Below are 24764 nucleotides of genomic sequence, written 5' to 3'. Positions count from 1 at the left end.
ATTAAGAAGCGACTGAACTACTGAAACTCAACTGAACTGGACTGCTGGGCTGAGCCTAACTAAACCAAACTTAGACGAACTGTGCTGAACTGAAATATAAATCAGACTGGCGGTGACCCGTAGAAGAACCTTAGCACCTTAGAGGTGAAATCTTGTAGGCAAAACCTTGGAAGGGAGGTGAAACGAAATGGGTCAGTGCTGTGGCAGCAAGACGGGCTGTGGTGGCAGCTATGCTGTAGGCGAGGGACACAACGGACTAGTGCTGGGGCTACCGAGGCAGCTGGGAGGGGGGAGAGAATGTTCAATTAGGTGATGATCTAAGCTCTAAATCGTGTTGTCATAAAACTAGTTTCAATTTCTGAGATACCAACAAAATGCATCCAACGAATTGGCGAGTAATACCACTTCGGCCATTAATTGTAACTAGGATTGAACAACGAAGCAGTTGTCGATCATAGAGCCACTCCAAGGATCTAATCATTGTCTAAACCTCAACTCACTCAAATATAGAAATAAATTTCTGGGGGGCACAAATTTTATGTTACAGCAGTTCCAAGGAAAGGAAATAATCAGGACACATCAAATTATAATGACCTTAAAAATTACTCAATTCAAAATATGTACTGTATTTGGTAACAAAAAAACTGATGTGAGAATTACCCATTCAAACTTAACAAATATCGAGGCTAAGAACACAACTTTCAAATAGTCCCAACAGTGGAAAACCCCAGATATATATATGTATCATGGACAAAAAACTACGATAACAGTGCTACCACAATAATACTTGGTTTCAACATCAATGCTGCTGAGCTGCTATGAACCTATACTTCCTGCTAGGTTGTGTTGGAGTGCAGTAACGATCCTCTAACCTCAACCTAGGAAAACACGTTGCTGCAATAATTTTTGCAGTACGTTACCCAGCATATGTACATACGTAGAAACGATCTCCAGATATCTCGCACTTGCTTGAGACACGGGTCTCCACATCATAAGAAAGACATGATGGCCAAATTCTAATGCTTGAGATGAGGGAAACACTGATACACGTCATTTTTAGGGTGCTTTGCTTCAGCGTGTTCTCGGCACTTCACTTCACTTGTTGTACACATGAATGTCTGCATACACACCTTGCACTGCAAAATCCAAATATATATGCATAAATATATATACAACCGCTAATTAAAGAAAATAGAAATTCCTATCAAAGTATTGAAAAATCATTGACTGAAGTTGACACCATAGGATCAACATTCCACAAAGCCCAAGCCCACGTTACCTGAATTGACATAGCTTTTTTATTGGACTCTAGCTGACTACCTGCATCCCCAAAGCAATGAAAGTCAGCAACCTCTGGCAGCAATCTTCAGGAAACTATAGCAACAACGAAAAATTCCAGCAGTCTTGATGAGGATGCAAGATCTATACTCTATGATCTCTTTCTCACCAAACGCATGTTTGAATGTGTCCCCAATTTATGAACATTTGTATTTACAGACTGGCATGTGTCATTCCTAATCAAATATCTTAAGAGATGTTTGCATTTGAAGGGGGAAAACCTGCAACAACCAGAAGGAAGACTGCAAACTAGAATCCCATTCAGACGCAACTGTTGAGGAATATTCATCATCATACCACACCCACTCAAGTATGACAGCCGCATGTTGGCATTTGAGAGGCTAAGTAATGTTTGGACAAATTAAGATCAGTCAAGATGCCTGACAAAGCAGATGCCCTCAGCAGGCAATTCAGCCTAGAAGTCAGATACAATTCCAAGCACACTCCCTAGCTTGTGGGTGAGCCTAGATTGTGCTGTATGATTTGAAGCTGACAGGCATGTGTAGATAGATACTGTTAGTCCATGCCTAAGTTTGCATTCGCGAAAACCTTGATGAATCTGTGTCTACGTAAAGCTCACATTGATCTTCCAATCTGACATTATAACCATTTTAAAAACCATTCATGTTTTCACTTGTAGGAAAGGGCTTACCTTAAACAGGGAGAAGATTAATCAGATAATTGGAGAGAGAGAGAGAGAGAGAGAGAGAGAGAGAGAGAGAGAGAGAGAGAGAGAGAGGTCCATTTGCTGGCCTCAGCATAAAGCTGATGCGACCTCAACATTTCAAGCATATGGCTGACATGCATGGTGTGTTGTCTTTTGCTCTTGCAATGTTTAAAAAGAGCCGCTTTGGGTTCTTTGTCCCATTGCCTTGTCTAAGAAACTGCATATTTGGTGCAGTGAAATTACATTGCCGAGCCTTCTTGGGTAAGACCACAGACTAGGCTAGGCAAATAGGAAAATATCCTGTGATTGAACGTCCTGCGAGCTCCCTCCCTCCCCGTCGTGCCCCGTCTACCCCCCCCTCGCTTTCTGCGCGGCCACTCCCTCTCCCTCCGCTAGCTGCTGCCGCGCAGCCAGCCGCCCCCTCTCCGCCACGCTTCTCCTCCTCTCCACCACGCTCCCCCTCCCCCTCTCCTCATCGCTCTTCCGTTCGTCGCTCTCCCCCCTCCTCTCGCCACGCTCCTTCACCCCGCCCCGCCTCACTCCTCGCCACTCCGCTCCACTCACCCACCCTCCCCGCCTTATCCCGCCCGCTCCTCGTGCCTCGCCACCCGCCCGCTCGCTCACCTCACCACCGCTCCGCTCACCTAACCCACCTGCCTCACCCGCTCCGCTCCACGCCCCCACCCTCTCCACTCACCTCACCCCCTCTCCACTCACCTCACCCGATCTCCACTCCACTCACCTCACCCCACCCTCGCCTCACCTCACCTCACCTCACCCTTTTTTTTTTAATAAAATAATAAAAGCTCACCTCACCCCACCCTCACCTCACCTCCCCTCCCCCGCTTCGCTTCCCTTTCCTCCCCCCTTCCTTTTCCTTTTCCTTCCCCACCTTGGGAGTTCACAGTTAGTCAAGCGATATGGCGGCTACGTGCCCAGAACCGGTGGCCCAGACGGACCCCCCCCTCCATCAGCCTATCGCGTCACATTGACAGAGCACCAGGTCTCCTTGGTGAAGCAGGCCGCCACGGACTTCTCCCAGACATCAATTTATGGGAGGGTCATTGGCTACTCCCCTTCACGAGCAGACATCAGGGACTGGTTGCAGTCCACCCTCTACCTCGAGGACAGCCATATTGAGGAGGTTGCACTCATGGGACGTGGCATTTTCTGGCTTAAGCTCTCCTCGAGCAGCAAAATGCAAGATGCGCGTCATCTGTGAAATGGGCAGGAGTATGATGAAAGGGAAAGATTTGCCAAAGACTTTCTAGGTTGAAGCATGCACAGGCTGCGAGCGACATGGTCAGACGATCCCCTACTTCTGTGGGTGGGAAGATCATTCTCATGGTCCCTTGGTACAAGGGCTTCAGTGTAGCGGACTTCGACGCCCGCTTTCGTATTCCTCCACACCCAGTTACCCTTATCTTCCCAGGTCTCGCAACCGAGCTTCGCCCGATCATCAAGGACCTGGAGGCGCACTTTGGTTGGCCTATGCAAGACACCTACATTGATGCGGCGGCAGCCCAAGGGGTGCCACGTGTTAAAGTGGCAGTCCTTGATCCACAGAGCATCCCCTCGGAGTTCGAGATAGAGACGACACAGGTGTGGTGACTCAGCGCATTCTGGTCACTGGTCGCCCAAACCAGTGTCTGAGATGCCACGGCTTCGGGCACCAAGCTCGCTCATGTCCTCGCTTCACAGGTACGGAACTTCAGAAGACCCCCAGTCAGGCAGCTCAGGATACTCCGCTCCAGTCAGCGACATCCCCTCCCGAAGGGGAAGGCTGGACGGAAGTCAAACGAAAACGGAAGGGCAACAAAGCAGGCCCCAAAAAACCTTCCCAGCCACAGCAAGAGCCCCCTCAGATGATCCCTACTCATCAGCAGCCCGGTAAGGGGAAGGAGAAGGGAAAGGAGAAGGTTAGCCAACCTCCCCCTCAGCCCTCATCCCGCCCTCCCCCCCCTCCTCGATTCTCCGACCCCCACCCCCTCCAGGTTCCCCCCCCCCCCGCACCAGTGGTTTCCGTGCCACTCCCTTCCTCGAGCATGATACAGAAGGAATCCCCCCCTCCTCCACCTGCACCACCTACAGCCCCGAAGCCAGCACAGACCTCACCCTCGTCCATCCCTCCGAGCCCGACGACGGGAGAGGCCCTTCCCCACAGGTGGCCAGCACCCCTCCCTCCGGTTCAAACTCCTCATCCTCGTCCCCAAGCCCAAGGGCTGCTCCTAGAGCTCTTCCATTGGAGTTCTATGGAGCAGGTCCTTGGGACTACTTGGATGCAGTGGGTATTGGCTCCTTTCCCGCATGCCTAGACATCAGCATCTTCTTCCTCCGCAAGGGGGCGGAGGGTAAGGTGTCCATTCTGGCTCCGCACGATGGTCCTAGCTATTCCTTCACTATCTCCAGTGAAGGGAATGAGCAATGGACGAATGAAAATGTTTGGGAGACGATACGTGACCAGACCCAGGAGCAGGTGCAGGACTGGATTGGTAGCAGAGCAGCGGAGCTTCTTCAGCAGCAGTGGCAGGAGGGTGATGTTCGTCTGCGTTGGCGCCACAGCGCCAATCGTTTTCGACTCCTGGTCATTATTAGGCCACTGCTGGAGTGGGCCTATGCAGAAGGGCTTCGTCCCTGGAGGACTTCAGAGGTTGCGGGCTTCTATGGCATTTCCTTGGCAGAGGCGTCCAACTGGTTAGAGAGAGCTTACCACCACGGGACGAAGGGCCTTTTCCCTCTGCTGAAGGTTTTAGAGGATGGGTCCGATGATCCGACCTCTCCTTCGAAACCTTCACAAAAGCGCCTTCGTCTCCACACAGGACATCCTCCGACCACTTCGACTTCGACCGCAAGCAGACAGCTGTTTGTGGCTCACCTTCCCTCCTCATGAGTTTACGCATTATCTCTTGGAACGTTAACGGGTTCCACTCATCAGGCACCCGTGGCCCCAGGAAGATGGTGCTCAGACAGGAGCTCCAGCCAGCTTTGGTGGGAAAGGTAGATGTGCTCCTACTACAGGAACACAAGCTTTCGGCGTCACAGACCAGTATTTGTGGGAAGGTCCTCACAGGACGCTCCCACACCTACTGGGAACCTTCGATTGGCGAGCAGGGGAGAAGCGGGGGTGTCTGCACCTCCATCGACGCTTCTCTAGTTCAGCATGTGTTTGTCTTTGGCACTTTGATCCCAGGACGTGCGCTTTGGGTGGGCCTGCATATTGAGGGATCCCGCATCGGTATCCTCAATATCTACGCACCGACTGATCTCAACCGTAGATCCGTTTTTTGGAGATCCTTGACAGACCTGTTGCCAAAGATGGACTCTTGGATTGTAGGAGGGGACTTCAACAACCTTGAGACCTTAGAGGATCAGCAGGGAAGGGGCCCAGAGTTCCTCGGTATAGCTCAGGCAGAGCAGGCAGATTGGGACTCCTTCCTCTTTGCAGTGGGAGGTCGGGACAGCTGGAGGGAGCCGTCCTTTCGCAGATGGCCTGGGAGTCTGGACTTCTCTTGGGGCTACAGGAGGGAGGGAGGCAGACTCCTGAAGCGGCTGGACCGTTTCTATGTTAGTGATTGGGCGCTTGGCAGAGGAGGAGAGTCAGGAGTGGTTCCAGGGACGACACTTTCAGACCATGCCCCAGTCATCCTAGTCCTGGACTCGGCCTCTCAGTCCTCACCTCCACGTTCATGCCGGATCCCAGATTCCATCTACACCAGAGCAGCGGTTCACAGCAGGACAGTGGACCTTTGGGAGCAGGAGTGGGACCCCACCAGGGATATGGCAGCACAGGTAGCTTAGGCGCTTGCTGAGTCTAGCCGCATTTGCCAACAAGAGGCGATTCAGGTCAGACAGCGGTGTTGGGCACGGGAGAGGGGTCTCAGACGTGATCTCGCCTCGATTCAGAGGATGCAGCAGTCTTCTTCAGGCTCTAAGGAGCTCAGACAGCAGGAGGTTCGGGCCCGAGCCATGCTAGAGGAGATTACCCAGCGTCGCTCAGAGTTTTCATTTCATGCTTCCAAGTCCTTCTGGGCTAGGAAAGGCGACAGGATGTGCAGAGAGTTCTTCAGGACTCATGGACAGAGGTCAGCAGGGGAGCAGCTCCGTTCTCTTAGGACGCAGGATGGTAGTGTCATGACAGATCCAGATGAGGTCCGGGACTTGGCGACAGACTTCTACAGATCATTATTCCAGCAGGAGCCCCCAGACCCTCGTGGCCGCATTTGCAGGGAGGAGGTGTGGAGATCTACACCGAGATTCGTGCAGCCCAGCATGAGCGACACCCTTCTCGCACCTTTCACTGTTGCGGATTGCGGAGATGCAGGATGCGGTGAGTGCTATTGATGGGCAGAAATGCCCAGGTGAGGATGGCCTCTCTAGAGCTTTCTTCACCACCTTTTGGGAGCAGATCCACCGACCCTTGCTCGCAACCTTCCAGCACATCTTCTCCAGTGGGCAGATGCCAGAGAGCCTTGCGACAAGCCTGATTTGCCTCATCCCCAAAGGGGGGGACCGCCAGGAGATCAGACAGTGGCGCCCAATCACCCTCCTCCCGACTACCTACAAAATCCTCGCCAAGATGATCAGTAGTCGCATCCGCCCCCTGCTACACGACTTGATTCATGACACCCAGACTGGTTTTGTCCAAGATCGCAGCATCTTGGACAACATCTTCACTTTCTCAGAGGCGACGGAATGGGCCCAGCACAGTGGTCAGCACCTTGCCATACTCCTTCTCGACTTTGAGAAGGCGTACGACAGGGTAGACTGGTCCTTCTTGGAAGGTACACTTGCTCGGTTCGGTTTCCCAGACGAGTGGATCAGAGGTATTGCTAGCCTTTACAGATCGGCCTCCAGTCAGGTCATCATTAGCGGCAGGATGGGGGAGAGATTCACACTCGAGCGCTCGGTGCGTCAGGGCTGTCCATTAGCGCCTTACCTCTTCCTATTTTTTGCGGAGGCCATGACACACTTCCTTCGATCTTGTACCACTGGTCTTCGCGGGATGCGTCTCCCTATTCGAGAGGATGCCGAGCTGCTGGACTCCGAGTATGCAGACGACACAGCCCTATATGTGCAGGATGATGTCGAGTCACTGGAGCGAGTGAGACTATCCCTAGAGATTTTTTGCCTTGCGGCTGGGGCGAAAATCAACTGGCATAAGTCAGTTGGTTTTCTTACAGATCCGAGAGCCAGCTCACAGTGGGGTATTTTCCTGGGGTTTCGCTAGATCCCTAGAGGACAGACGACACGTTACCTGGGATTCCAGGTAGGCCTGGACATCACACCGGCTCAGCAATTCTTGCCGGTCCTAGCCTCCATACGACGGAAGCTTGCTTTCTGGAGCACGGCTCGGCTTTCCTTGGCAGGCAGGGCCCTTGTGGTCAACCAGGTCCTTGCCACTGCTTGGTATGTGGCCTCTTGTTGGTGTTTTTCGAGGTCTTGTGTAGCCCAGCTGAGGAGACTGGTGCGGAACTTCCTATGGTCTGGTTCAGACGGTTCCAGCACCACCAGAGCTAGGGTCGCCTGGCAGACGGTCATTCTCCCCCAGGCAGAGGGCGGCCTTGTTATCATAGATCCAGAGCTGCAGAGTCAGGCACTTCTCGGCAAGCTAGTCATCCGCAGTCTGACCCCAGGAGGACAGACGTGGAAGCTCTTGCTACAGCATGGTCTCAGTGGGTGTACTCCCCAGAGAGGGGGTGTTTGGCAGCCTTCTCTTCGTTGGATCTTCACTTCAGCTCCTTTGACTCAGCCCCGTTCCCCCTTCCTCCGTAGCCTCATTTTGGTCTGGAGGAAGTTGCGACACAACCTTTCCCAGGTTCCCCCTAGTTGCCGAGAGGAGACAGACAGACAGCCCTTGATCTGGAATAACCAGGTGACAGATGATATAGGTCGTCAGCTTGGAGAGAGATCCCATATCCCTTCGGCGCTCTGGGCGCATGGGCCTGCGCGCTCATTCCGGGTTTGGAGGGACGTCTACAGTCGGATGAGCCCAGGCGAGCTGGCAGCAGTAGTAGGTACGGCACGTGGGATCCAGGCTCGGCAAGCGGAGATTGATGCTGCCATCCCTGCAGGTTGGAGGATTCCCGTAGGCACCGGACAACGATTCCCGGGAGATGAGAGGTGGCTAGGACAGTTCACTCCACGAGGCATTCCTTTGGTGGTGGCAGGCCTCTTCTCGGATTCTTCGGTACATTTCTTCTCCATCACTGATGACAGTCGCCTACAGAGCAGAGAGGCCGTGATCGACCCCCAGCTTCCCTGGCAGCGCCTTCGTATTGTAGGGCTGCAAGGGAAGACTTGGCATATAGACCCCCTGATTATGCAGGACCAGGATTGGAGACTCTGGATATGGGAGGGCCGTTCCTTGTCAGAGGTGGAGTGGGACCCAGGGGAGTGGATTTGGCCACCGTCGGAGACCTCAGAGAACCCTACCCTCTTCTTTTCTTACAGTGCACGCACGGGTCGGCGTGCTCTTGAGGCTCTCCAGCGTGGGCTACCCACACAGGCACATAGGTGGTATGCCCAGAGGATATCCTTGGTCTTTCTTCGCACTTTCTGGAAGACTCTTTGGGCTAGTTGGCGTCCGAGGAAGATCTACTTCCTTTGGATGGTGGCACACAAGGGGCTTCCAGTTGGTGGCATTGCCAGATGTGTCTTCAGGAGGAGGAGTCCCTGAAGCATTGCCTTTGGAGCTGCTCGCACGCGCAGACGGTTTGGAAGGGAATCATGGGGATCTTAGCTAGGGCTACACCCGAGCTAGGACCGATCACTTGGGGAGCCGTTTGTTGGTGCAGCACTGAGCCGGGACATCACTTGGCCTATGAGTTCTCTAGACAAGATCTCGTCTTTTTCATCACGCAGGCCACTTGGGCATACATGGACAGCTTCCCATGGCATTTGACAGAGACAGATGCATGAGCGATGCCTCGGCACCCAGTTTGGGAGATCATAGGGAGCATCACAGGCTGGCATATCTGGACTTCCAGATGCGCGCAAACTGTAGGAGCTCAGACTTCTTCTACTACCCAGACCCTCACAGATATTTGGAGCACGATCATTCACACGCTCAAGGGTCAGTGGGATCAGATTCAGGGAGAGTCCCGGGCAGGGAAGGAAAAGAGACGACGTTTCCTTCGCGACTGGGACCACCGGGAGTTATTCTTCCAGCACTCCACTCAGAGTCTTCAGTGGCATTACGCCCCTCCACCGTGGCTGTTTGTCCACTCTCCAATGATTATGCCCTAGGAGGCTTGTATTTAGCATTTTGACTTCTCGGACTGAATCCGTTTTGTGATTACAGCCTGCTGGCCTTCAGGCCTTCTTGTACTCTCGCTTTCAAGTAATATAACTAGCACTACTTTTTGCGAAAAAAAAAATAGGAAAATATCCCCTCAAAGATTGTCCTAAACTTGATGAATTAGAATGCTTTCGGGGTCAGTGGAGTACCGCCCTTAGATGGAGTGTGACTGCTGCTCTTGGGGGTGGCAAGAGGTGCTTCTAGATATTTGGAGTAAAGAGACAGGAGCCAAATCTACCGGTAACCGCATAGCCTTGCAAGAAATCTACATGTGCGTCGTACAGACCTTCCAACACCGATATCTAAACCATTTAGAAGTCCAGTGCATCAATGTAACATAGCAGCCAAGTCATGCATATGGTCAGACATCAAGCAACATATACCTAGATGAATCCAGGAACTTTCCCAAACTCATCCTCTAAAGACAACATAGTGCAGTTTCAATCTCACGATAGTCACTCATAAGATTGAAAACCAAACTCCATCATGCATAGCAGGGACTAGCTACTATGACATCCCCACTGACGTCATCAGCGCCCAACAGTGGGTGTAGACCATAGTATAAAAATATGCTCTCACACATACAAATCCACACACCCACACATATTTGAGCATTCATTTATACAAAGTCTTCGTACTGAGCTTATGTCGGCACTCCGGAGGTGAAGGGCAGACTCAGCCATGACGAAGGCTAGCATTAAAGGAGAAGGCTAATCAAAAAGTACTCCAAAATCTCTTCATTCAAGCTACAACTGCTTGCGAAGTCTAAACAATTTCATTTTAGTCTCTCCCAAACGAGCATCTAAATCTAGCTGATAGGGCAACGCACCACTCAAGATAGAAAGATTTTTTTTTTTGGGGCAAAAAAGAGACTTCTATTAAGTATTAAACAAAACCGTTAGAGCAAGCTCCATACGGGAATACAGGATACACCATGCAATGCATGAAAAGCTCAAAAGCCAAAAAGAAAGGATTGGGGCTGATAGTGCCATCTCAATCCGGTAGCAACCTCCGAGAAAAAGGGAGAACCCCTCCAAACTCGAAAAAATACAGTCCTCCTAGAAGAGGCTGCCTGTGAAGGGCCATAGAAAGAATTATTGCAATACCAGCAACATAGTAACTGTTGATCTACACACGTGCAATTGGAACAGCTTGAAAGAACAATTCAAAACTGAGCAAAACGCGGATTGCAAACATTGAATCGCACAAGTATATGCAACTGCTTGCTTGGGAATTGCTGCAGGTCAATTTCGCTACATGGTGCCACCACCAACACTCCTGAGTTTGTGAGATAAAGAATAGTCATTGTTGGCGGATTGCAGCATCATCTGTGCATGCAGAGCTTGAGAGTCAATGCCATAGTATATCTATGAACTAGATTATGGTATGAGATGCACAAGCCATCAAAAGCAATGCAATAGTGTGCTTGCATTCATGTTGAAGTGCGCCTCTCCTTCGTTGCTCAAACAAACAAACTTGCTAAATTTGGGATTGTTATGGCTCAAGTGCATGTGTTTTTCATGCTTGATGCATAGTTTACGACTCTGACACATAGGCCCATAGTGGTTATGGGTGACATTTACAGACAGGTCTCCTTGATATTTCCATGATTTTGCAATTAAAAAATATGTGTAGCCACTACTCAACAAAATAGCTTGTGAGAGTCTCACTAGCTTCTTGCACAATATTCGTGTGGACAGATGTGCTTTGGTTAAGATTCATTCATTACTTATTTAGTATGTAATCCACTCGAGCAACATTTGCAACCGGCCTTTGACTGATAAAGGGTAGTATATCTTACTCTACTTTCTCACAACACCAAAATACAACCACCATGTTCCATTGCCATTGCCCAAACACAATACTTAGAGCATACAATTCCATGCAATTCCACAGCATAGCATCATTGAATGACAAAAACAACAGAGGCTAGAATGCCCCTACTCAAGAAGCATACACAGTGACATCTGTTGGCCCCAACACTTGGCGCCCCTTGCGGTATTTATTTATTCACCGGTTAGTTCCATTACAAGGGATTCCTTCCTGAACTCACTCGCAAGTGCAACCCAGTACAATGCCAACTAGTGGCTATGCAAGTGACCAACTCCCAGTGCTATCCTCTTGGTTCCCTTCAGTAGCCAAGCATATCACAAGCGCAATAACCCAACATCATACCAAGCAATGCATCCACACAAATCAAGGCCATCACTGAGTCCAAGGCTTGTCACTGCTTCCCCAGGAAGAGAGAATCACAACCAGTGCCCCAATCCTCTTCCGGGCCAATGGTAGGGCATCCAACCTTCCAAAACTTAACAAGAGTAGCAGATGCACACAACAAAAGAAGAAGATAAGAGTTCGGCCAGCAGATGGAGCCTGTTTCAGCTCGAAACAGCCCCAAAAGATGGTAGACCAGCAGCTAGCAGACCCTGGCAAGAGGACCGCCATGAAATCGTCCACCAAACTGAGGAAGAATTCAGTGCGCACAGCACCCGGCACGAGCCAAGAGATAGGCGATCAGGAATATGGCCTCAGACAATGAAAAGGAAGCATTGTCGAGAAAAACATCAAAAAAGGCCCAGAATGGAGAAGCTCAAGCCCATGGAGCATGCCAGCAGCAGGAAACACCAACGGGAGAAGATCTGTCGTGGAGAAATCATCAAAAACGTCTTCAGCCAGCAAAGGGAGAGCATGCAAAAATCCGCCACAGTCTTATGAAAGACTCTCTGGTAGGGATGAAGACCTAGAACAGCACGGTAGGATAGGGTAGGGCTCCAAGACCTTCCAGGTGCTTCTAGATGGGACACACAGGCGCCACAAGTCAAGCATACAGCCCAAGCATGCACACACTCAAGACACATGGCAAATGGACGTGGGAAATTAATGCCCCTAGGGGGTCATTGTTTAAGTCATGACCCTAGTGTATAGAACCAGTGACCCTAGTAAATAGGACCTCTAGTGGGTCACTTTTTAAAACATGACTCTAGTGAACAAAACCACTGACTCTAATGAATAGGACCAAGCTAATAGCACTAGGAGTTGCACTTAATGCGCATTTAATCATAGGTACCCTTTGGACATTAATTAATGCCCCTAGCCTTGCACCCCTAGGCCAAATTCATCTGAAAATAAAAATATTTCCATAGACTTAAGTTTGCCCGATTTCCTAGCTTGCCTTTGGGCAACAAGGGGCATGCGGCATACATGTAGATAGAAGATGAAGTTGCAAGATATTGGACAAACACCTAGCACCCAGTTCGGCTTTGAGTATATATTTCTCAAAGAGTTCTTACCATACAGTAACCAAGGAACAGACCTAGGAGTTACAAGAGCTTGTGAGACAAGAGGCCCAATGTCTAGTTAGCCTTTCTGACTTGGATTTGCCGACCCGATGTTTCTTTTACCTTGTTTTTCTTCTTCAGTTTTTCACGTGGACACGCTGTCAAAGATCTTGGTCCTTATATGTTATACGCAAAGTGGATTGTTATGATTAAGAGTTTTAAGTTTGTTACACCTGACCTTGTTCTGGTCTTTCCGTAGACTATACAAACAAAGAAAAGGTAAAGTCTGGCGACTAAACTTAGGGAATTTAGCAGTGATCTCCCTAAACTCGAGGATAAATGAATCCAAGGGCTTTTTGCCATTAAACAGATTTTGAAGCTTACGAAAATTGTCAAACTCATCTACACCAAGAAGGAATTCCTCTGTGAGCGCCTCACAAAACTCGTTCCAAATCATAGGAGGGGAGGGCTTTTCCTTCAAATCTTGCAACCACGAAAAGGCCTTCCCTCAAAGATACATCTCCACAGATAGCACAAACGCAAAATGCGCCTTCTACTTACATGAGCTGATGCACACTTCTTTTTTTCTTGAATAAATGGTGAAAAGTTCAACATCACATTGTATACACGCTGAGACTCATGATTGTACTACAATAAGAGAGCCTATTATTGTAGTTTGATAAAGTGCAGGGTTAGTTTTTATGGCTTAAAACAACCTGAAGAGAAAACCAAAATTACTTTTAAAACCAAGGACAGAGAGTAGGAATTTGTACTCGAATTTCACATCCTTAAACTGCAATTCTCAAGCACATACAACAGAGAAATGAAAGTTCCATGGTTGTTAAGACACCAGTGTCTTATGATAAGACACTAAAGACATGTGTCTTACCTTAAGACACATTTAGACACTCTTGAAATTTTATAAAACTTGAAAGCCCTAAACTTTTCCACTTTTGGCACTTTGGACTTCGCGAATTTGCCATCCATCACGGATGTCGACAATGGAGTTGAGATCGATAGTGGCAGTATCGATGGTGACTTTAGAGCTAGTAGTGGCAATGACCTAGTAAATTCAGATTAGGATGGGTCTTGAGAGTCAAAAGTTTCCTTTCAATTATATGTATCAGAATTCATATTTCATTCATGTCCCATGTGACATAGATAGATTGTTGGCATGATACTTATGTTTATTGATCTATGATGATTGATCTATCATCTATGTAGCCCTTAGGCTCTTGTTAAGTTGTCATCTGGATTTTGTACTATGAACATTCAATTGTTAGGTGCAATCAATTCACACTTCGACACCTTAAATGCTGAGATCGCTGCATGTTTAGAAATTCTAGCAACGTCACCTAATATTGGCTTAATCTAGCTCTGATGTTGGACTTTCACAACAGTGACTTGGGGCTTTTGATCAAGGGACCATCCCGGTTCCATTGATGTCAGAATCATCTGATTCTGAGTAGTTCAAAAATCCGGTCCTCTAGCAACCTGGTATGCGATAGAGCAAAATGTAGAATACTTTTGGCGATGAAAATTTGTACAGAGATAGCCCTTGGCTTCAAGATAGTGTGCTCCAATTTTCAAAACCATATAGCAAGATTTTCCCACAAAATCCCTAGAAAAGTACTGTTTTAGGGCACTACGTGGGCCATCCAAGATGGGGTTGATCCGGGCTGATGGGCAATTAATCAATTGGCCTAAATAAGGGGACAAAGGGGTTATAGTGCTCCTATAAGTAGTCCCCCTTATGAGGGGATTTTAAGTAATTGAGGAAGCTCTCCTAATAGCCACCAAAAGCCTACAAGAGGCCCCACTACACGAGCAGAGACTACAAGAGGAGAGAGCAGGACATAGCCAAAAATCTAGCTCAAAGAGAGAGCAACACATAGGACAAAGATACATCCACGTAGTAATTTTTAGAGGTAATATTGTACTTGATTCATTACATTTTTTTGAGATGTGTGCATGCGGGAGGCTCTCTATTTGGTTGTACATCTCTCCACATATGTTGTCTAATTCAGTATGCTTGCGTGCACATGTGGAGTTTGTAGGGACGATGTGCAAGAGGAGCAAGTACAAGAGTCGATGGAGATAAGCCGTCACGTCAACTAGATTAGAGAAAAAGAAAAGTACATAGTACTTGAAGGTAGACCCTAGGACTAAGTGTCCTAGGTGTCACATAGGACTAAATGTCCTATGTGGCATAAAAGGCACTAAAACACTAGAGTGCCTATAACTATGCCTACAAGGCACATACCAAGGCCCATAGGGCATCACTAGAACCGGGAGAAGATGGCCTACAAACCCCCCTCCATGGTATGGGCTGAAGTATTCTGGAAACGTCTCAAAATACCTGGTATTTTCTGGTCATGGTGGCACATGTTCATCCAAAAGGATATAGCCACCTATGAATGTACAAGGTATGTCAGATCATGTAACAAAGGGAACCTAGTGTAAAGCCTGTCGGAAGACTTCGAACTTGGGACGAGGAAGTGCCTTTGTAAACATATCTGCTATATTCTCCTCTATGGGAAGGTAGGACAACTCTATGTCTCCTGCTGACAACCGCTCTCGAACATAATGATAGTGAACTGTAACGTGCTTGGTACGCGCATGAAACACTGGGTTACGCACAATGGCCAAAGCACTCTGGCTGTCAGTGTAGACCATAGTGGAGGATGTCTGGCGAATACAAAGATTTGTACGTAACTGTCAAAGCCAAACACACTCTACTATAGCAGTGAAGGCTGCCCTGTACTCGGCCTCACAGCTAGATGTGGCAACTGTTGGTGCTTCTTGCTGAGCCAAGAGATACATAAACTACCAAGCAAAAAACAATTGCCGGTATGTGACACTCTGGTGTCGGAACAACCTGCCCAGTCACTATCCGTGTAAGCATGCATGGTAAGTGAACCCTGATCACCATAGAAGAGGGCTAAATCCTGGTGCACTTGCCAATGGTGATGGGTTGCAATGGCAATGACACATCTAATAGTAGTAATCCAGGATGTGGGAGCAAAGGTCTCCTCAAAGTCAATCAGACAAAAATGCATCAAACTCCTTTGACATATACTCTCCTCCCCTATCTGTGTTGAGGGTGACAAGCTTGCATCCTGATTCATTCTCGACCATATTCCGCCACCTCTGAAAGTATGAGAACACTTCAGATTTGGCTTTTAAAGCATATACCCAGCAATATCTTGTGAAGTCATCAATGAGAGTCATGAAATATTTGTACCCCCCAATGGCATTTGTCCTCATTCGGCCACAGACATCACTATGCACTAGCTGCAATTTCCTTTGTGAGAGTTTTGGACAATTCTTTTGAAAAGGAAACCGATGCATCTTACCCAAAAGACAACCCTCACACACATGTTTGGAAACTGTGTGAATTTGAGATACATCATTTGCCATGTCCTGTGAAAACTTGGCAAGAGCTCTATAATTGAGATGACCCATTCTCTCATGCCGAAGATGAGTTTCAGCAAGCTGTGAATCTGAAATAGCAAATGCTTCAATAGAGAGTGCAGCTGAGTGATCATCAAGGTGATAAAGCCCCTTTTTCAAAGTGCCAGTGAGAACTATGGCATTGTCATCACGAAGATCATATATTAGGCCTCTGTATCCATCAAAAATCACTCTGAAACCTGAAGTGGCAATTGCTGAAATTGAAATCAAGTTGACTTCTATTCCAAGCACGAAGAGAACATTAATCAGAATGACAAGATGGCTTGAACTGGATGTGAGCTGCACATCTCCAATTCCTTTTACAGCATAGGAGGCATTATTAGCACATGTGACAAATCCCCCACAAGGTGCATTAGCTAAGGAATGAAACAACTGTCTGCAAGATGTGACGTGCTTGGAAGCACCACTATCAAAATACCAAGACTGAGCATCATTAGCAGTAAAGAGTGCATCAACTTGGGAGGGATCAAAGAAGCAATGGACAGCCCATGCCCAATCATCCTGGAGAGCATGTGCATGTGAGGCATATGCTGGCTCGTGGGATTCAATTGCATGTGAGGCATTAACTGTCAATCCTGCTTTCTTTTTCTCCGAAGCAATACGCTTCCTGCATTCTGAAATTTCATGCCCAGGCTTGCGACAATAGTTGCATCTTTTCTTCTTTGACTTATCTGCTGTATTTTTAGATGCTGTATTTTTAGATGCATTGGAGGAATTGCCACTGTTAGGCCCATATTTAGGCTTGCCCATAGGCTTGGAAGCCTTGCCTCTTCCTATCTGCTGTGAAGCAAATGCATGATCAAGAATAATAGCTTGTCTATTAGCTCAACTTTGCTCTTCTTGCAAAAGCAAAGTGACTAGCTAATCAAAAGAGTAGTAGTCTGGATTACCCATGGCCACTAATCGAAGGGTTGTAGCAAACCCTTGATATGTATCTGGCAGTTCATTCAATGTGGTACTGACAAGCTGAGAATTTGGCACCACCTCATCAATATTGGCAAGTTGTTCCATGAGGTCCTTGACCTTTGTCAGGTATGCATCAATAGAGTTACCTTCATTCATACTGACTTCCTGCAATTGCCTTCTTAGATATGCAACACGTGCCTCATTGCGAATCTGATAAAGAGAAGCCAATTTGTCCCAAGCATCCTTTGCTGTCCTGCAAGACCCGATGTGTGGAATAATGATTCTCTTGCACGATAAAGCAATACAGGAATGTGCATTTGCATCTCTTGCATCCCATCTTGATTGTTCCTGAGTTGGAGGAGCAGCAGCAAGGGTGCTAGAGGATAAGGCATCAGGAAGAGTACCCTCTACAGAGGGACCAGCAGTAGGGGCAGCCACTGTAGCATTGGCTGGCCTCAAATCAATCCCAGAAACAATATTTAAAAAATGCTTTGCAACAAGAATGTTTCATGAGATAAGACCACATCGGATAGTTGGTGCCATCCAACTTATCATCTTCACGAAGAATGCCAAATAGATCATGATTGTTGCCAACCATTGCAAATGAGATACCCTGAAAAGAAGAGACCTCTAAAAACAAAAGCCTCAAGGCTATCACTGCAAAGAGCTGGCTATCCAGAAATGACAACAAATGTCTGCAAGTAAATGTTCTGCAAATTTCCAGCCCAAATCAAAGGGCAAATGCAAACTTGACCCAAATGTGACTGTGTCAGGCAATGTTCATTGCAAAAAACAGCAAATCTGGCAAAAGCCCCAAATTTAACGATGGCAAATAGGCCAAAAAGAGGGCAAATACAAAAAAACCCCAAATTGCTGAGATTTTTTGCAAATGTGACCCAATGTGTTATAATCTGACCCAATGTCTTGCAAATGTGACTCAACGTCCTGCAATCTGACCCAATGTACTGGAATCAAACAAGAAATTGCAGACCAAATCCCAAAAATCCAATGTTCTAGCAAGAAATTGCAACCAAATGCGGTTAAAAGAACCGAAAGCCCCAAATTTGCCAATGTCTTGCAAAAGCCCCAACACTTTAAATATCTGTAGATGATTGCAGTGAGACCCAAAAAAGGTGTAGCAAGCAAGAACCAAGTACTTGGTTCATAGCCAATGCCAAAACAAGTATGGACCCTGACGACAGTTTCACACGTGCGAAACTGTACGGAACACCTGGAGCAGGTACAAGCTGTACGGTCAGTACTTCATGTATACTTGTACAGAGTACCATTGTAGGAGCGGGTATCTTGTACGGAACAGCTGTTGTGCAAGTACAACTGTACAACGTGGGTACGACGCAAGTACGATTGTACGGAGCATGTGCTTTGAAGATACAAGGTACAATGTACGACGCAAGTACAACGTACGGAGCAAATACAACGCAAGTACATACGGAGCAAGTACAACATACGACGCAAGTACAATGTACGAAGCAAGTACAACGTAGGTACGTACGGAGCAAGCACAACGTACGACGCATGTACATATACTAACGCATGATTTATACGGACGTCCGTACAGTCGTACGGACTGTACAGATGGGGTACAGGAAGCAGGTGCAAGTCCGGGGACAGGAGGCAGGTCCAACCAGGCTCTAATACCACTGTAGGGACGATGTGCAAGAGGAGCAAGTACAGGAGTCGACGGAGATAAGCCCTCACGTCAACTAGATTAGAGAAAAAGAAAAGTACATAGTACTTGAAGGTAGATTCTAGGACTAAGTGTCATAGGTGTCACATAGGACTAAATGTCCTATGTGGCATAAAAGGCACTAAAACACTAGAGTGCCTATAACTATGCCTACAAGGCACATACCAGGGCCCATAGGGCATCACTAGAACCGAGAGAAGATGGCCTATAGAGTTGGAGTCCGTTAAAGTCTTCCACTGCTGGTAGGACTTGGCCAAAGAAGCAAGTATCTTTTTAGATATCTAGCATTGATGTCCATTGCTAGAGGTTAAGCACATCATACTAAACCAAAGCATTATTCTATCACTAGAAGAATAGTCCACGTCTACGCTCCAAAAAGCTCAAAAGTTGGTCAAACTTTCCTATGCTTATGTAAATCAGGTAACATATGTTGCATAAGCCCTACATGTCTTCTTCACAATAGCAAGCATACCTAATGCTTTTGAATTTCATCCAATGCTCTCTCTGCTCCACCATCCAATGATACTAACCTATAGCAAACATGCTACAATGCTACTTAATCAAATATTCAAAGAAATCGATGCCTCACCAGCATAAAGGCCGAAGCCCTTTATTGAAACCTCGTGTGCCCCACCAACTTACTAAGGCCACCGCCTAGTAGTAAGGCCTCAAACAATTACCCACAACAAGAAATAGGCAAGGTGGTCTTGAAACTACTACCATCTATGATAAGAAGTGCTTAGCTTTACGTGGATGGAATTTTATCCTTAAAGCATCAACACTAGATTTTGAAGAGACCCACGTGATGAGTGGTACAAAGGGCACTTACAGAAGTAGACACTTTCAAGCCTCTTTATATCTAGCTTCCATGATAAAGCCATCCAAGTTCTAGGAAGCACATTGCGTACAGGTACACGAACCCTCATTACATCTGAAATTCCAAAAATATGCCCAAATTTTATGCTGATTGAAGGCAAATGCTCCCAAATCAACTTATGAATGTAGGGAATATGTGGCACTAGTAAGACTACTGGTAACAAATGGTTACTAAGAAGTCTTATACTTGTGCTCATATTAAGGCGAAAAGAGTAGCGATGCATGGAGCATTTACATGTACACAATTCAAATAGTTGTCATACATAAGCAAAGTTATGATTTGCTGTCATGTGTACTATGATTATTGATTGTATTACTAATTGTACTTCATATGTGTCATTATAGATATGGATATAACAATATCTATATCCGTGTGTCTCTCTCTCCATGCTCACATTTATGTCCACACACCCACACAAACTCGAATATCCACTTATAAAAAGGTCTTCATGTTTCTGTCAACAATCCATAGGCAAAGGGGGAGCTCGATAGCATGGAGGACAATTAGAAGTACCATATATCTACTTGCCGTTTGAGAATTTAATGCCAATCCTTGTAATAGAAGGGAATGTTCTACCATTAAAGAAGACTTTAGTGATGAATGAGCATGCTTGGAATAATTTTCAATAAGGGTTTCTACCCCAAATGGCTCTCACTTGTGTCGGGTTAAATGCTTGCCTTGCTAGGGCTTAGGTATTTAGTGTTGCATTCTCTCTCCTCCAAGAGGTCTTTTGGGCTTTGCTTCTTTAGCAATGTCACACTGATCCTTAATAGCAATTCTACCGCAGTAGTACAGCTAGACACACTCTTGATACTTAACGCTACAAAACCATTACTATCCCCCTTCGGCTGCATACCCCAATGAGGGCACAAAATGATATCCATCTTATAATAGTAATTGGGTCCTAAGTTTATTCCCTACTTTATGAGTGTGGCTCAAGATACACAGCTTCAAAAATATCCACCATTGTACCTTTTTTAAGGCAAAGAATGAGCAAAAAATAACTGTGAGAATGATCATTCGAAAGCAAATCACTATCCATAGCAGTTTGCAGCACTAACTACTTCGTAAACGAATCCACACTGGAAGCAACTAGTGGTGCCCTTGTGCACATTTACTTACAAGACAATTTCCTGGGATAGTAAAATTCTTGTTGGAAAGGGCCAATCCCAAAAGATGCTAGGAGAAGTTTTAACATTCCTTCACAACTCGTACCAAATTCATACTTACTATGCAATAGCAACGTGCAGAAGGAAAAGGTCCACAAATCCATGCTGCCAAGAGACTGTCAAGTATGGCTTGCCAAACTCCAATAATAATTGGCGAACACAGATGGACATTAATTTACCCAGCACTCGAGTACGAAGATATCTCGTCAGGCTACAAGGTGTACCTTCCTACACTGACCGCGTTGGATTATAATCCATAAAAAAATGAAGGCAAGAAAAGTACGAAACGAGAGGACAGATTCAAACGTTCGTGAATGTGCCAGTGCATACCCATGGAGCCAGAAGGCATGTTCCTAAAAGCCCTATAATGCTACAGGCGTGGCAAGCACGTCCGTGATAGACAAAATCACAAATCTACGTAATTAAAATCCCAATAGCTCAATGGAACACAACCAACCTTTGTTAGCTGCCGCTTTGGCCTTATCTTGAGCCCGTTCGCGTGCCATCTTGGCTTTTTGACCGTTGCCGCCACCCATTTCTTTGCTTCAAAGGCACGAGCCTTTGTAAACAGCAGTTCACGCTGCGAGACACAACAAGCGACGGTAATTAAATACCACAGGGAGTGCAGCTGAGTTGTGAAACACCCACCCTAAAGAGACCACAAAAAACAATCTAAACGCATAGTCCCTTATAAGAAGGGAACCAGGGCAATAAGGTCTGATCAAGCCTACGAAAGGCGAAGGGTTAACTTCATGGACCAAATCTGGGCAAAGAAGGCGGAAGAATGAAAACCGCATGCAGGAAATCCAAAGCAATCCTCTGTTGACATAACCTAGGGATGCACAGGAAGAAATATGCGAGGTGCAGAGGAGGAAGGGAAGGAACCCTTACCAATGAATGCAAGGGATATGGAACTTAGCAAGAGCAGAAATTCTCGAGTAGGGGTGTCCTCCGCTTTAAGTCTCTTCACACGCCCCATTTCAATCGTCCATATCTTAAGGTGGGTTCGAACCACCCAATGGAGGAGGAAATAGAATTGGAGGATCCGCTATGGAATGGTCCAATTTGAAGGAGTTGCCGGGCGACCTTAATGGGTCGGACACAAATCTTGTGTTTCAGTGTCCGTGCCCGCCCCTACCAACTAGGATGGCAACCCTTCACACCACCTTTCGGAGGATGGCCGCAGAATGGTGTGAACCCAGCCTTAGACCAACTCCTTGTGCCCTTGCTAGCACTTGGGACACAACATCTCCATGCCAAATTACTGTGACCCCATGTGTCTTGACATCAAGAACCTTTGATCGGCTACCATCGCTTCTATCAGTTGAATGTTGCAAATCAGCAGATGGAGCCTTCCTAGGAGAGAGGACCCTTCATGGAGCCTAACAATTCAACCTCCATGTCCAGCATTCGAACGCTAAGCTAGAATCATGAAATTCATGGATGTTGGACTAGAGATATAATGCTGGTTTGGAGTTGCAACGCTGGGCTAGAGCTACATGGGGCATCGACGATGGCCTGCTAGTGGGGCTAGAAGAGTGCCACTAGTAAGTGCAGAGAGTTGTCTTATTTCTCTAAATACGATTAGGCGGTATGAATATCATTAGGCAAAACATAAGAATGTATTAATTACTGGGAAAAGGGGGGAAGGGGACGGTTGTTGAAGGTGGGAGGGTTTTGTAAAGAGGAGGTTAATTAATAGCCCACCCTATTTGTGGGTAACTATAAATTTAACCTTTAATTTAATTTGGCTATCTCCACCTTTTTCCCTATGAAACTACTAGCGCATGACAAGTTCCACCAAACAATATGATAGTCACACCTATTCGCTTCTGCACCTACAAACCTATTAATTAATTAGTTGCGACATGCCTTATTGCAAATTAACCTAAGCTACTAACTAATTAACCTATCTAATCTAATCGTGAATTAACTAATTAACCTATCTACTCCCTCCCCGCTCCCTCCGCTTCCGCCTCCCACTCCCTCTTTCTCTCCTCTTCCCTCCGCTTCCGCTCCCTCCTCTAATCTAATCGCTGCCTTCCTTCCTACTCCCTCCTCTTCCCTCCTTCCCTCCTCTTCCACTCCTCCCTCCTCTTCCCTCCCGCTCCTCCCTCCTCTTCCCTCCTTCCCTCCTCTTCTGCCTCCCGCCTTCCCTCCTCTTCTTCCTCCTCCTTCCCTCCTCTTCTTCCTCCCACCTCCCGCTTCACTCCTCTTGCTCTCTCCCTCCTCCCTTGCTTCTCCTTCTCCCTCCCTCCCTTTCCCTCTCTCCCCCTTTCTTATTCCCCAGCTCTTCCTCCTTTTGTTGGAGAGGCCTCCCAGCCCCCCTATCTATACCGCCCTCCCCCCTCCTCATTTTATACCCAGCTCAAGAAGCTTTTGGAGTCCGATGCTTCTCGAAGAAGCCACAAAGCGTCCTGCAAACATTTAAGACTTGGTGGCTTCTCGAAGAAGCCACCGCCTCACTTTAATTCGCCTCTCCCATCGACTTCGCATTGTGCAATCCTTACGTTAATCATCGATTCCGCCCCTGCACAAATTAATTAATAGGGGGCCCAAATTCAACTTGGGGGTCCCTAGTAGCGCATGACAAGATCCACCCTCAATATGTTTTTTATTTTATTGTGTTGCTCATCACATTATAAACGGTAGACTTGAGAGTCGATTTGGGTATTGAAATGCACACTTGAAATCTATAATTCTGGCAATATCGACAACATACTTCATTTTGGCAGCATACCGAAATCAATTTACCAAAATGCGGTGAATCATGTGGTATAACTTCTGTCATAGCCGGTTCACTTGCTCTTCCTGATTTTCTCCCATGCAAGGGCTTAGACAAGTCCATGGCGAGTGTTGTTCACCTACAGATTCTTTGCTATCGTTCATGGTCTTCGATATGCATGGCTTTAGCTTCTAAACGCATGTACCTTAACATATTTGGAGCTCCCGCTTCTTGTTGTGTGGCTGTGGTAGCCTAGCTACGTTCAATACTCCATCTTTCTCTCACCCCTATAGTCAACAATTGAAGCCAGCTAGAATCCACAAGATAGAACTCGTTAATATCAATTGGTAGCAACACTAATAGCAGCACTATATCTTTAAAACAAGCAATTGCAAGGGACGCGACTCAGACTTCAATGAAGGGCAAAATGAATCTTGCCTAGTTAAGGAATGAAACAAACTTCCAACTTAAAAGTTCCAAAGATGTTGACAGCTTTTGTGTGAAGGGTCCTCTAATGTTGATGTTATGACATGAAAATGTTCCCTAAAAAGTAACAAAGGAAGAGTTTATGATGCGTATTATAGCCCAACGCACAACTTGGATGTCATAGAGTTGAGCACTCACTTGGACACAACAAAGAGCTTCATTTTTTTAATTGCAAAAAATCATGAGTTATTTTATGATCCACTTACTATTTTCTTTTCTACAAATCCTCCATATATTTAGCCCCTCTCTCCCTCCCTCCCTCCCCCCCCCTCCTCTCTCTCTCTCTCTCTCTCTCTCTCTCTCTCTCTCTCTCTCTCTCTCTCTCTCTCTCTCTCTCCTTTTCAATTCATCATCTCTCCACCCTCTTTTCCGAGCTGCAAATCCAATTTGTCTTCTTCTTTGGTATTTTAGATTTTGGGTACGCCTTTTTTAATCTTCCCTCAAGTAGCTCATTGAACTACTTAATTCTCCATTGTATTTAGAACCATGCAACTTATTGCAGAAAAGAGATTAAACTTGAGCTTGTGATTGACACAAAAGACAGAGGAAATGAAGGGTGCCCTTCTCATTGCTACTACTCCCTTTGCCCCTCTTTCATCACCCCACCCCACTCCACACATAGCTACTCCACCAAGACTTGCACACCCTTTGAAGCTCTAGAATCTATCTGCTATATCTAGGATGCTTTGAAGCAAGGGTTCTATACCTACCTACTAATTGTAGTCCAAACAATGGTTTGGACTCAAACCCATAGTGCCTAAATCATCAAACCATCCGACTGCATGGAGACCCATAGCATCTGAGAGTAGAGTGCAAATGCCATGAAGAAGATGTTAGAC

At 46.8% G+C, this 24764-nt stretch overlaps 1 protein-coding gene across 3 annotated transcripts; it reads right to left on the bottom strand.

Moving 5' to 3' along the window:
- Positions 1-628: 628 nt before the first annotated feature.
- On the bottom strand, positions 629-21711 carry LOC147883771 (uncharacterized protein At2g23090-like). 3 transcript variants are annotated; one of them, XM_087398602.1, is made up of 4 exons: positions 21606-21711; positions 21172-21294; positions 1280-1320; positions 629-1136 (listed from the first exon to the last, which is right to left on the bottom strand). In XM_087398602.1, exons 2-4 carry the CDS (start codon positions 21248-21250, stop codon positions 1017-1019), a joined length of 240 nt encoding a protein of 79 aa, XP_087254728.1. In that variant the 5' UTR covers positions 21251-21294; positions 21606-21711; the 3' UTR covers positions 629-1016. The 3 variants fall into 3 exon arrangements, with proteins under 3 accessions (XP_087254728.1, XP_087254726.1, XP_087254727.1); XM_087398600.1 differs by having other exon boundaries at positions 21507-21620; XM_087398601.1 differs by lacking the exon at positions 21606-21711 and adding an exon at positions 21464-21593.
- Between the last annotated feature and the right edge of the window lie 3053 nt (positions 21712-24764).

Source organism: Dipteris shenzhenensis, chromosome 27 (assembly GCF_047967505.1).
Source record: "Dipteris shenzhenensis isolate YYH24624 ecotype China chromosome 27, Dip_SZ_1.0, whole genome shotgun sequence".
Taxonomy (NCBI): Eukaryota; Viridiplantae; Streptophyta; class Polypodiopsida; order Gleicheniales; family Dipteridaceae; genus Dipteris; species Dipteris shenzhenensis.
The sequence above is the reverse complement of the archived record's forward strand: the minus strand, read 5'-3'. Positions and strand labels throughout refer to the sequence as shown.